Raw genomic sequence first — 12,281 nt, 5'->3', positions numbered from 1 at the left:
CCTTCCCCCACCCTTAACCCCACCCTACACAGACTCCCTCCCCAAACGCGCACCCTACTGTGATCCAAAAAAACCCTGGAGCGAGCAGGGGAACACTGAAGCTTAGAGATACTGCGCCCGCCCGCGCGAAAGCGGGCTCCGGGTAACTAGGGTACGGCTTTCCCAGTAGGAAACAAACCTGGTGCACATGTGAAATAGATTCTCTAACTTGAGTTTACCAGGTGGCATCAGCCTGGTTATATGATTTCGGCTGGATATGGGGAAACTGCAAATCAGTTGTGGGTTCGGTAGAGACAGCATCAGCGGTGTTGCAGCGAAAGCAACCGGCAGCGAGGATGCGGCGAAGTTACGCCCATTTATTCTGCCATAAAACATTTTCTTTCTTGGATGAAACGCTGTGGCGTTCAAGTGCAGTGTATCCGAGCTTCCGAGGCAGAACTGAAGCCGGGAGCTCCTATCTGCTCAGCCTCAGCTTCCAACGTCCTCTTAACGGCAGCTTTCATATAAATATCTTTGAAACCTGGGGCATTCCTACCCGTTTCCCTATTTCTGGTGGGCGACGAGCTGGTGCAAACACGTCCGATTCTCCCTGTGCATTCCTTTGCGTTAGGAACCCCCCTACCGTCTCCGGGAGCGAACCTGGTTTTCAACTCCAGGAGTGGCGAGGGGTGAAGACGAGAATGCGCTGAATTAAAAGAAGCAGGGTCGACAGTGGCCACGCACCAGGGAGAATTCGGCACGAACCGCCCCCTACCCGGCCCGCACCTCCCTCTCCCCCGCTTTGCCTGCGGCTTCGTCCGGGCGGGGAAGTCCCGGTCGAAGGGGTGCGGACCCCCAGCCCACCTCGAATACGGAGGGAGCCACCCTCTGCCGACATCACCCAATAGCACCCCTTTCAGAGCGACACTAGTTTTCCGAGGCCACCCTTGGCTCCGCGATCGCGAGCGGACTTGGCGGCTTAACAGTTCCACCGACTGGAAGGAAGGAAGGAAGGAAGCCAGGATGAAAAGGAGGAGGAAGGCAGGCAGGCAGGCAGAAATTGGCTGTTGGACCCGGGGCTGGCCCCCGCGAGTGCTCGCCCGGCCCGCCCCACTCTGTCCAGGATCTGGACAAGCGCTCAAAGTCTCCCTGGGGCGGCCAGAGGCACCTGCCCCTCGCCCGGCCGGGAGCAGACGCTGCCCCCTCGGGCCAGGAGCCCCAAAACCGCCTCTCCGCCTGCCTCGGCGCCTCACCCAGAGGTGGCGAGAACACCATTCATAAGACCTGCGGCTTCCCTGCCTCCAAATCCACCCCAAGTTAACCCGAGTCGTTAATCCACTACAGCCAGGTTGCTCGCAGACACACGAGCAGACACACGCGCGGTCGCCCGGAGCGCCTCCGAGATCCGGGGGCTGCCGGGGAAAGCCCGGGGCGACCACCTGGGACCCAGCACGCCCGGGACCCGCTACTTCCCCCGCGGTGCTCCCAACTCCGGAAGGTTTGCACAAACTCCCCGCGAGCGATCGGAAGGCGAAGAGCGCCCTGCAAACTCCGGAGCCTCCGCGGTCCGTCCGCCGGACCCAGCAGACCCAGCGGCGGGGCGGGGGCCGCGGGCTTGGGGGTGCGGGGCTCGGCCAAGTGCACCGAGGCAGTCCCGGCGCGACGCTCGCCCCCCGCCCGGCCGCCCCCGGAGCCTCGCTCCCTGCCCGCGAGGCGGGGGACTCCAGGGACCGCGCTGTCCCCGAGCTCCCGCGACCCCCCTGCTGTAGAGCGCTCGAGCGCCGGGCTCCTCCGCCGGCAACCCCTATCTCTCGCTCTCTCTGCAATTTAGCAGAACACAAATGTAACAATTTTCTTCTTGTTAATTGCATCTCCTGACATTTCTGCGCGTTGGGGGAAAAAAAAGAAGTAAGAGCTGAAAGAAGAGAGAAGCCCCGCCGCGGCTGGAGGCGCCTGCAAGCGCAAGCACTGGCAGCGCTCGCCACGCAGAAGGCGCCTTTTTTTCATATTGAAACCACGCGGAATATGTACATTTTTTAGTCTTACTTACGCTTTCAGGGGGTTGTGAATGACAGTCGCCATTTTGCTACAATGTAACAGAATATTGTCTGTCTCAGAGTTCTAAAGGTTCGCTCAGGGGAAGCGACAGGCCAATCAGAGCGCGGGATACCGGCCCGCCGGCCAATCGGCGCGGCTGGTCGCCAGGTGGGCGGGGCCTGCTCGGTGGTAGTTATTAGGGGAGCTGTCAAAGCCCAGAGGTCACTCCCTTTTGTAGAGCCCGAGAGCCAGCAGGTCTTAAAGGGGAAGTACCGCGTTGGCAGCTCCTTTTCGGGCTGGGGAAAGTGGAGACGCACGGGAGAATATTATAGTTTGGTTCAACTCCCTACTTTTCTAAATAACTGCAGAGTTTGCGCTCCTGGACAGAAATATTTCAATATTGCCAGCAAGCCACTGAATCCTATTCATTAGCTTTTGGCTTTGCATATCAACATTTTTAATCCCCCAAAGGGTAAATCCCCGTGTTTCAGTACAAAAGTTGGAAGGCTGCCGTTTCGTGTAACAAATTACTACATGTGCTTTGCCGTTTGCTAATGCTCTGGGTCCTGCTGCTTTTTAATATTCTTATTCCCGAAGTGTTCTCTTTATCTCCGCCACCTTTCTCTCTCGCTTCTTGGAACTGCCGCTGCTGTTCCTGGCGACTCCAGGACAGCAACTCACCCTCCCCCTGGAATGCCTCAATGTCAGGCTCACTCCCTCCTGCAGCCAGGGCTTTCTTTACGTAGTGCAGGGGGGTTACTCTGCGCGGTCCGCCGCTACCACCCCTTCTGTTCTGCTCCCTACACCAGAAACTTCCAAAATGCTCAGATTCCTACTCGGTGGTGCGACCTGGAGCTCTGACCTTTAGGCTTAGAGGTAGGGAGGACTTCAGGCAACCTTTGGAAACTTTCTACTACTAGGAAGCAAGTGCCTAGGCAGAAGTCGTAGAGCCTGGACTGGGTGTTGTCAGAGTCCCTTTAGAGGAGTGGCACACGCGATTCTGACGTCACCTTTCACTACTTAGAAGGTGGAAAGAATTTGCTAGTGAATAATCCGATGTGACCCGAGGCGTCCAAAGAGTCTGTGTCTGCTTCAAGTCAGTGTGAACTCTTCACTGGCGAGCCCCTGACAAAATTGGGAGACTTCTGCGAAGTCAGGCTTCCACTGGGCACCGGGAAGCTCTGCGTGGATGAAATCGCATTAAATCGAGAATAGGGTAGGGGCCTCGTTAGCATACAGAAGTCTAGCTACCATTCCAAAGCTGGTTAATCAGGTCAAATAGCTAAGATAGTGGGGGAGGGGTGGCAAGGGGAGAGAAGTTGCCAAATTGCCAGTTCAAAGCTATGCCCTCTCGCTTCCTTTTGCTCCTCTCAAGACAATGAATAAAATAAAATAAACATTCCAGAATTTCAAGAGTTCAACTACATACGCTATTAGATTTACAGATAAACAGAAAGTGACTGAATAACTGTTTGTAATAGATTTGAAATCTTTAACTCCTCTCTGCCTATTTAATAAGCAGAATCAAGTTCTACAGATTCCTTTGTAAATTCTTTGCATAGCATCTTGGCAGAGATTACAGTTTGAAAAAGTTATCTCCGAGACGGGTGGATCACGAGGTCAGGAGATCGAGACCATCCTGGCTAACCTGGTGAAACCCCATCTCTACTAAAAAATACAAAAAACTAGCCGCGCAAGGTGGCGGGTGCCTGTAGTCCCAGCTACTCGGGAGGCTGAGTCAGGAGAATGGCATAAACCCAGGAGGCGGAGCTTGCAGTGAGCTGAGATCAAGCCACTGCACTCCAGCCTGGGCAACAGAGCAAGACTCCGTCTCAAAAAAAAAAAAGTTATCTCCTTTTCCAAAATTAAAGTTTGAAAAATCCCTTCTTTACTAATTTGACAAGGGATTGGTTCAAAAGTCTATACTTGACATCACTGAAAAGCAAGCCCTATATTTTCACCCAAGAAGTATGAGTTTGAAGTATCAGTCAGAAGTCCCACTAACCTCTTTGAGGTATCAAAGACACAACAATTCAGACTGGTAGACAACAACGCATTTTCTTACACACAGCCTGATAAAGTAGGAAATGTAGAGCCTCCCCTAAACAAGATTTACAATTTAATGGGGGAAGAGAGAAGAAATGAATTTATATTACATATTAAAACACATACTCTAAGCATGTACATATCATTTATTGTGTTAAGGCCTGCATGCAGAAACCAGCATAATCTCTAACTACCTAACAAACTTGAAAATGTCAAATCAGATTTATCGATTGGATTGGAAAATAGTGAATTAAAGACAGTACTTTAAAAAAAAAAAAAAGGATAGACTTGTTTTTTGTAATCCAATGGAATGTCATTTTAACTCTATCAATACAGTTGTGACTTTTAAAGAAACAGTTATATTTAACATAAAAGAATTATTTTAACTTTAGTGTTTATATTATAGATCAAAATATAAAGTTTTTTTTTGTTTGTTTTTGTTTTTTTACCAGAAGGTTCAAAAGCAAAGGGGCATAGAGCAGGCATGTTTAAAGAAGACGGTATCCTTAAACAGAGTTTTGGAGAAGTTTAGCAGTTCTGGGGCAATTTCATAGTGCTGTACATGGCAGAAGTGTGAACTCTGGAATCTGCCAGCCTGAGTCCACTATTTACCAGCTGGGTTACCTTGGTCATATTTACTTGCCAGGATTAAATGAGGTAATACATGTCAAGTGTCTGACACACAGCAAGCTTTCAATTCATGTTATTATTTCTTACAGAGAGAACCAGTTCTTTCCTTATGGCATATGGAATGTAGGGAATCCAAAAAACAAGGCACAACAGAAAGTGAAATTAGCTATCACATTTAGTTTTCTAAACCCATTAATCCAAGAAAAATGATCAAATGGACAACTTGGATGAGAATAAAATAATAAATAGGAATGATGTTTCAATGAGGGGTCACATAACTACATAACCCTGAAAAAGGCCTCTTGCTGATTGTGATACCAAAACACCTTTTAAATTCTTTTTTTTTTTTTTCTTCCTGAGATGGAATTTCACTCTTGTTGCCCAGGCTGGAGTGCACTGATGCAATCTCGGCTCACTGCAACCTCCACCTCCCAGGTTCAAGCAATTCTCCTGCCTCAGCCTCCTGAGTAACCGATTACAGGCGCCCGCCACCACACCCAGCTAATTTTTTGTATTTTTAGCAGAGATGGAGTTTCACCATGTTGGCCAGGCTGGCCAGGTTGGTCTCAAACTCCTCAATTCCTCAGCCTCCAAAAGTTCTGGGATTACAGGCCTGAGCTACCGCACCCACAGCCTAAAATCCCATTTCTAAAGCTCTAGAGCTATTTGAATACACTTCATTGTACTCCATCCCTTTGATCTTGATTTAGCTAGTTATGCAGCTTAATTTGGAGAGCAGAGTGGCCCCAGAATAATCACCTCCTCACCTCACTTGGAGAATGTTGAGCTTCACTGTCCAATATAGGCGCCACAGGCCACAGGTGACTACTGAGCACTTGAAAAGTGGTTACTCCCAATTGAGATGCGCTGTAAGTGTAAAATAATGCACCTGATTTCAAAGACTTAGGAGAAATAGAGGGTAAAATAACTCATTATAATTTTTATATTGATCGTATGTTGAAATGATATTTTGGATTTACTGGATTAAAGAAAATATGTTATGAAGAGTAATTTCACCTATTTCTTTTTACTTTTTTTTAATGTGGCCACTAGGAAATTTTAAATTGCACATGTGGCTGGCATTGTATTTTTATTGTACAGTTTGCACTGTACAACAAAATGAAGAGATCTGCCTTTTTGCACTGTACAATGAAAACATACCTGAAGTGTGTGTCACCAGGGAAAGAAGTGTGGGGACTATTCTCAACCATGTTAATTCACCCTTGATATCAGTGAGCGAAACTCCCTGGCCCAGCTCCTGTGTTTGTCGAATGTCATCCATTTGAAGGAATAAGGACCCAAGAACCTAAGCCCAAAGGACACCCATCTCTCTTTTTTATTATTATTTATTTTATTTTTTGAGGCTGGAGTACAGTGATATGATCTCGGCTCACCACAACCTTTGCCTCCCGGGTTCAAGCAATTCTCCTGTCTCAGCCCCCCGAGCAGCTGGGATTACAGGCGCCTGCCACCACGTCCAGCTAATTTTTGTATTTTTAGTAGAGACAGGGTTTCACCATGTTGTCCAGGCTGGTGTCAAACTCCTGACCTCAGGTGATCCACTCGCCTCGGCCTCCCAAAGTGCTGGGATTACAGGCATGAGCCACCACACCCGGCCGCCATCTCTCTTTACTCCTAAAATGTTTGAGGGCTATTTCAGCAGACAACACAATGTTATAAGAAACCATCCAGAAGCAGGAAAGAATGGCATTTCTGTAGCAAGTGCCAATCTTTCCAGCTGACTTTTTAAAGGCACATGTAAACGTGAGAGAGAAGTATGGGAAGGAGACACAGGCCTTCCAAACAGCCAAAGAGTTCATTTGAAAGAGGAAGTGTGCCACAAAAGCCATCCAAAACAAATGCAGTTCCTAATGGGCTTCAAGAGCTGAAGGAGTTTTAAGGCCCATGGGGATTAAAAACAAGAACAAGCTCACCCTCAATCCCTCCATTCATCCACAGAGCAACCAGCCATGGCCTCAGCGACTGGTTGGCTGTACTGGTTCCCTGAGATACAGAACCAGATCTGATATGTTATCCAGGCACTGAGCTGAAGAGGAACAGGAGTCCTTTGGAAGAAAAGGGAGCATCAAAACTGCAATCTAATTTTCTCTCTTCCTGGGGGAATGTGGAGAGGAGTTTCTAGACTCTTCACAGTATCTCAGTGCATACAAACACACACACACAATCAATTTCTCAGGATGGGAGATGCTCCTGGGGTAGTCCTTTGAAACCTCATAATTTAGGGCAGAGTCAAATAAAATCAGTGTTTACTGCTGCCCACTAACTTCATTCATTCATTCATTCATTCATTCATTCATTCATTCACTGGAGGCTTTCTCTAAGGGAGGCATTGTGCTAGGCACAGGTGGCAAAATAAAAATAAACCAGACATGGAAACAATTCTCAAAAAGCAATTTCCATCCATCTGGAGAGAGAATAAAGACAGTAGGCCCAACCCTATGAGCAAGCAGAGCAATTACTTAATGTGACTTAAAAGGAAGAAGCAGCCTGCCCAGCCGGTCTTCTTTTCCTGGCCTGGTGCCCATAATCCAAAGGGTTCATCCTTGAGTGTTTGTTGAATGCATTCACTCCTTTGGGTTTTCAAGGTTTCAAGGTATTGAGATGTTCACAGATTTGTATAAAACAAAGGAGAAGAAGGAGAAGTGATACATGTCAAAGAAGGTCAGTGGAGGGAGGGAGTAGTTCTTGAGTGTTTCTGACGCTGGGTGAGGGAAAGGCTTCAAGGAGAAGGTCATATTTAAATTGGGCCTTGCTTGGGGAACCCTTAGAAATAAGCCAAGGGGTGAAAGGCCTTCCACACAAAAACCATAGCATAGCAACATCTAATTCATATAGCAAATATTTGTAGATTATCTACTGCTGGGCCTTGGAGTACAGAAAGACCTAAGAAAACCCCTGTACCCCCACTTTAAAGGGATCATATTTGAGAGATGGGGTGGGAAGAGAAGGCAATTACAAGGCAGAAACAGGAAGCCACGGAGCTCAGGGCACTGTGGGGCTGGATGAGGAGCACCTGCCAGAACGCAGGTCAGGATCATCTTCCTAGAAGAGCTGATGCCTGAGCTAAGGCCCAAATGACCTGGAGGAGGAAAGGGTGTCCCTACAGAGATGGCAGCACATTCAGGGAAGTCGGAGACGGCACTGTGATTTCAAGTGATCCCTCTGGTAGGAAGGTAGTTTATGCAGAGGGATAAGAAGCAGAAGCAAGGAGCGGGTGCTATTGCTAAAAAATGTGTTTCATCTGGGAGGCCGTCAGGCAACACTGAAAGATTTTAAGCTAGGAGTGAAAATGAAGAGATCTGCCTTTTTTTAGAAGCTCATTTCAGCAGCAGCATGACCATGGATTGAAAGAAACTGAGCTACAGGCCTGGGAACCTGTTAAGGGGCTGGGCAGCCCAGGATGAGGTATACAGGGCAGAATCAGTGGCTTCTAAGGAAGGGTGACTGGCATGCTGTGAGTTTGAGGGACACAGGAGGGGCCCAGGATGATGCACCGGGAATGGCCATCGGTCAGCTTGGTCTTGACTGGAGAAACACACAGTCAAGGGCAAGGCCTGAGGGCTGGAGGCCAATGAAGCACTGAGACTTTCTGTCGTGGGGCAGGGGTTTGCCTTACTAGAAGACCTTAATCCTCCATCCCCAACCTTTCCCTAATGTTGGGATCAATCTATCCCCTGGGGCAATGGTGGGTAACCTAGGCTGAGAGGCTGTGAGAGGCTGAGATTCTCTTGAATATCCCCCTCCAAGCAACAGTGCCAGCTTTCCTTTCTCTATGGACTCCACCTTCAGGGGGAGCCTCTTCCAAATTCCCTTCCTCTCATCCCCATTCTTTCCCTTAGGACATGCTCTGAATTGGTTTAAAGGAGTTTCCCTCCTGGGTGGTTGCATTTTAAGAGGGAATTCTAGGACACCTCAAAACCTACACAAGGAAGGGATTAAGACTTCATAACATACACAGCACACACACTCTCTCTCTCACACACACACACACACACAAACACGTGCGTAAGCAGTAACTTGATTAGAACCTCAGACACCAGGAAAGCCAGCAGATGGGATATTTTTACACAGGAGCTTTCTCTACTCAAATCACACAGTAATCCCAGTCTATTCTCAAGACCAGCCTCAGCCCCCTTCTCCCTCACTAACGTCAGACCATCTCAAGTGGGCCTGGGTCTTCTTCCTGATAAAGCCACTGGTTGCAGAGCTTTCACGGGGTCTATTTTTCTAAGATGGCTAACTCTCCTTTCTCTCTTCCACCCTCCTCTACCTGCCAAGTCCACATTTTCCAAGTCCTCCCTCAGCCCACCGCCATGGACACTGTATCTGAAATTCTGGTAGTTCTTCTGTCCTAAGTCAAAGCAACTGGCAAGGCCTCCTGCAGACAGGGACAGAATGGGACAGGAGAAAAAAACTGTCCCATATCACCACCATAGGGAGTGACCAAGACATGCATGAACAAAATTCCCCTAAAACTATACATACACGTGAAGAAAGAAAATTCACCCCCTTGGCCATTTCCTGGATAGAGAAGCATTTTTTCATCTGCAAAGGTCGATGCCTCAAAGGCCCCCAAAAAGGGCTTTCTACAGGGTGTTGCTTTAAGTGTGGTGACACTCCCAGGCACCTGTTTCCCTCACTCACAACATTTACATGACCTCAGGCTTCTACTCTGTCATTAGTCAGGAATCATCCAGGAGAAGTCTACAAGCCAAGCACAGGAGGGCATATTAAGTCTTGTTGTCCTGCAGATATTTACACCACCATATAAAAATAGGTGCCCACAGCAGGAGAGATGGATGGAAGCCATGGAACCTAAAATGTCCCCCACTCTGGCAAAGAGGGAGACAGAGGCCTGCTAAATTAAAGCAGGTGTTTTCTGTTCTCTGACAGCCTCGGGCAATGAACTCTGGCCTGTATAGTTGCAAAAGGACCTCAACTCCATGTTTATGCTACTCCAGAGGAAAAGAGAAGAAGCTGAGCAAATATTCCTAAAGCCCACAGAGGGCCCCGTGCATTTTAAATGCATCTAAGCCAACAGGGCAGCCAGGCTGAGGACAACTTCTCCAAGGCAGCAATGGGTTCTGGGACAGAGGCACAGCCCAGAGAACCCTGAAGAAAATAAAGATAGAAGAAATGGAGCAGGGAAAATCAGTGAGGTGGGACTGCTGAGAGAAGGGAAAAAATGGAAGTAATTGGTTTTGGTAAGGGGAAAGGCAAAAAAATCCAATAAAATGGGACTATTAAAGACCTAAGCAGCAAAGGAAATTTATTTTCTGTACCTGAAATCCCAAAGTCATCAGATGCTCTTTGTTCTCACCAATCAAAGGATAACACGACTTATTGTGTCCATGTACAACAGACACACATTTGCATAGTTGCCATATTGTAACAGTGGGAACTCAGTGACAATTCTGAAAGTGAGGGCTATTTCCTAGACACAAGTGGGCTCATTAACAGTGACTCTGAAAGCCACCATGTTTCTAGAAAGACTTTTGATAAAGCTGATGGTAAACATTTTAATCGTAGCCATTCAGCAGCTTAAATCTAAACCTATTTGGATTAAATGGATCTCAGGTTAGGCACTTGCTGCTTTGGGTTTTTGCACAGTTTTATGAATAGCTCTATTAAAATACTTGCATTTGAGTACATCTCATTTTCTGTTTTCCTACCCCACGAGGTGTAGAGGCCAGATAGGACACCTTAAATCTCCAGAGTCTGGCCCAAGGCCTAGCAGATGGTTAATAACTAGTAGTTGAAAGAATAAGTAAATGCACAAATCACTAAATCTAGTGATATAAATCCCTCCCCATTTAATAACAAATAAATTTAAAAATTTAAAAAAAAAAAAGCAAGGCCCGGCCAGGTGGCTCACACCTATAATCCCAATAGTTTGGGAGACCAAGACAGAGAGGATAGCTTCAGGCCAGGAGTTCAAAACCAGCCTAAGCAACATAGTGAGACTCTGTCTCTATTTCCAAAAAAAAAAAAAGTCTACTCCATACCTACTAGGTGGCTAAAATCAAAAAGTCAAAAATAACAATTGTTATTAAGAACAGAAAAATGGAGAAATCAGAACCCTTATATGCTGATGGTGTAATTGTAAAATGGTCCAGCTGTTTTGGGAAGCAGTCCAGCAGTTCCACAAATGATTAAACATAGAGTCACCATGTGACCCAGCTACTCCACTCCTAGGTATATCTCCAAGAGAAGTGAAAACATATGCCCACAAAGAAACAGGACATGAATATTTATGACAGCATTATTCACAATATCCAAAAGGTGGAAACAATCTAAATATCCATCAACAGACAAACAGATAAACCAAACGTGGTGTATCCATACAAGAGAACATTACTCCGCCACAAAAAAAAGAATAAAAGTCCTGTTACATGCTACGACATGAATGAATCATGAAAACATTGTGCTAAGTGAAAGAAGCTAGTCACAAAAGACCGCACACTCTATGATTCCATTCTCAAGAAATTCCAGAATATGGAAATCCACAGGGCCAGGAAGGAGATTAGTGGTTACTCAGGGCTGGAGAGGGCAAGTGTATGGGAATAGGAGGGGGACAGCTGAATGATACAGAGTTTCTTCTTGAGGTGATGAAAATGTTCTCAATTTTAATGTGGCAAGGGCTGCACATATCTCTGGATATACTAAACACTATTGAACTGTGTACTTTGTTTATTTGTTTGTTTGTTTTTAGAGACAGTATCTCACTATGTTGCCCAGGCTGGACTCCTGGGCTAAAGGATACTCCCACCTCAAGTGACCACAGCAAGAGAGATGGATGGAAGCCACGGAACCAGCTTTGTACACTATAATGCCCAGCTTTGTACACTATTGGGTAAATTTTATGGTATATGAATTATATCCCAATTAAGCTGTTTTTAAAAATTATCTACTCATAATAAATATCAGAAATTTCTATGGCTATTTTCTCCTTTAGAACTGCGTTAGACAAGTAGAAAATGAAGACTATTATAAGAGATTCAATTTTCAATTTGGTGCTTCTACATTTATATGAAGCCTGAAGGCTGAGGTGGGAGGATTGCTTAAGTCCAGAGGTCAAGGCTCCAGTGAACCGTGATTACACCACTGTACTCCAGCCTGAGCTACACAGCAAGACAGGAAAAAAAAAAAAAAATCTTGTATATTAGCTACTCTGGAGTGACTCCTCAAGTGAAGTCTCGTAATGCGGGCTGAACTGAGAACCGGTTTTACTTAATGACTAAAGCTACTCCTATCTCAAATTTGGGTTTCTTTTAAGTTCTGAGATATAATGAGGGTAGGAGGGACAATTCCATCCGAATTGAGGTCCTTTTTCAGTTTTATAATGTCTTTAGCTAGTTTTGATCATGAATTATGAATTTTGGATAAACTTTCATGTGACAAAACCAAGGAACAAAAACAAGGAATATGACTGGAAGCACTGATGACAATATTAAACAGTATAAAAATCTAAGGTCCCAGCACTTTGGGAGGCCGAGACGGGCGGATCACGAGGTCAGGAGATCAAGACCATCCTGGCTAACATGGTGAAACCCCGTCTCTACTAAAAA

The 12,281-nt window shown here is 46.4% G+C and overlaps 2 protein-coding genes across 2 annotated transcripts in view; both read right to left on the bottom strand.

The window, feature by feature from the left end:
- DPF3 (D4, zinc and double PHD fingers, family 3) overlaps nt 1-2,110 on the bottom strand; it is a 280,919-nt gene extending 278,809 nt beyond the window's left edge. The window contains exon 1 of the mRNA XM_011983118.1: nt 2,030-2,110. Within this exon, the coding sequence (XP_011838508.1) occupies nt 2,030-2,061 (32 nt within the window). The 5' untranslated portion in view covers nt 2,062-2,110. The remainder of the gene's footprint in view (nt 1-2,029) is intronic.
- LOC105541863 (guanine nucleotide-binding protein G(s) subunit alpha isoforms XLas-like) lies at nt 1,318-1,850 on the bottom strand. The gene is made up of 2 exons (XM_011983119.1): nt 1,442-1,850; nt 1,318-1,391 (listed from the first exon to the last, which is right to left on the bottom strand). The coding sequence occupies exons 1-2, from the start codon at nt 1,848-1,850 to the stop codon at nt 1,318-1,320; spliced, it is 483 nt and encodes a 160-aa protein (XP_011838509.1).
- Nucleotides 2,111-12,281: the final 10,171 nt, after the last annotated feature.

Source organism: Mandrillus leucophaeus, unplaced genomic scaffold (assembly GCF_000951045.1).
Source record: "Mandrillus leucophaeus isolate KB7577 unplaced genomic scaffold, Mleu.le_1.0 Scaffold246, whole genome shotgun sequence".
Lineage (NCBI taxonomy): Eukaryota > Metazoa > Chordata > Mammalia > Primates > Cercopithecidae > Mandrillus > Mandrillus leucophaeus.
Note: the sequence above shows the minus strand (reverse complement) of the source record. Positions and strands in the feature narration are given on the sequence as shown.

Coding starts and splice junctions, on each gene's coding strand:
- LOC105541863 (XM_011983119.1), bottom strand. CDS start 1,850: ATGCAATTAACAAGAAGAAAATTGTTACATTTGTGTTCTGCTAAATTG. Junction 1,392..1,441: donor CACCGCGGGGGAAGTAGCGG/GTCCCGGGCGTG, acceptor TTTCCCCGGCAG/CCCCCGGATCTCGGAGGCGC.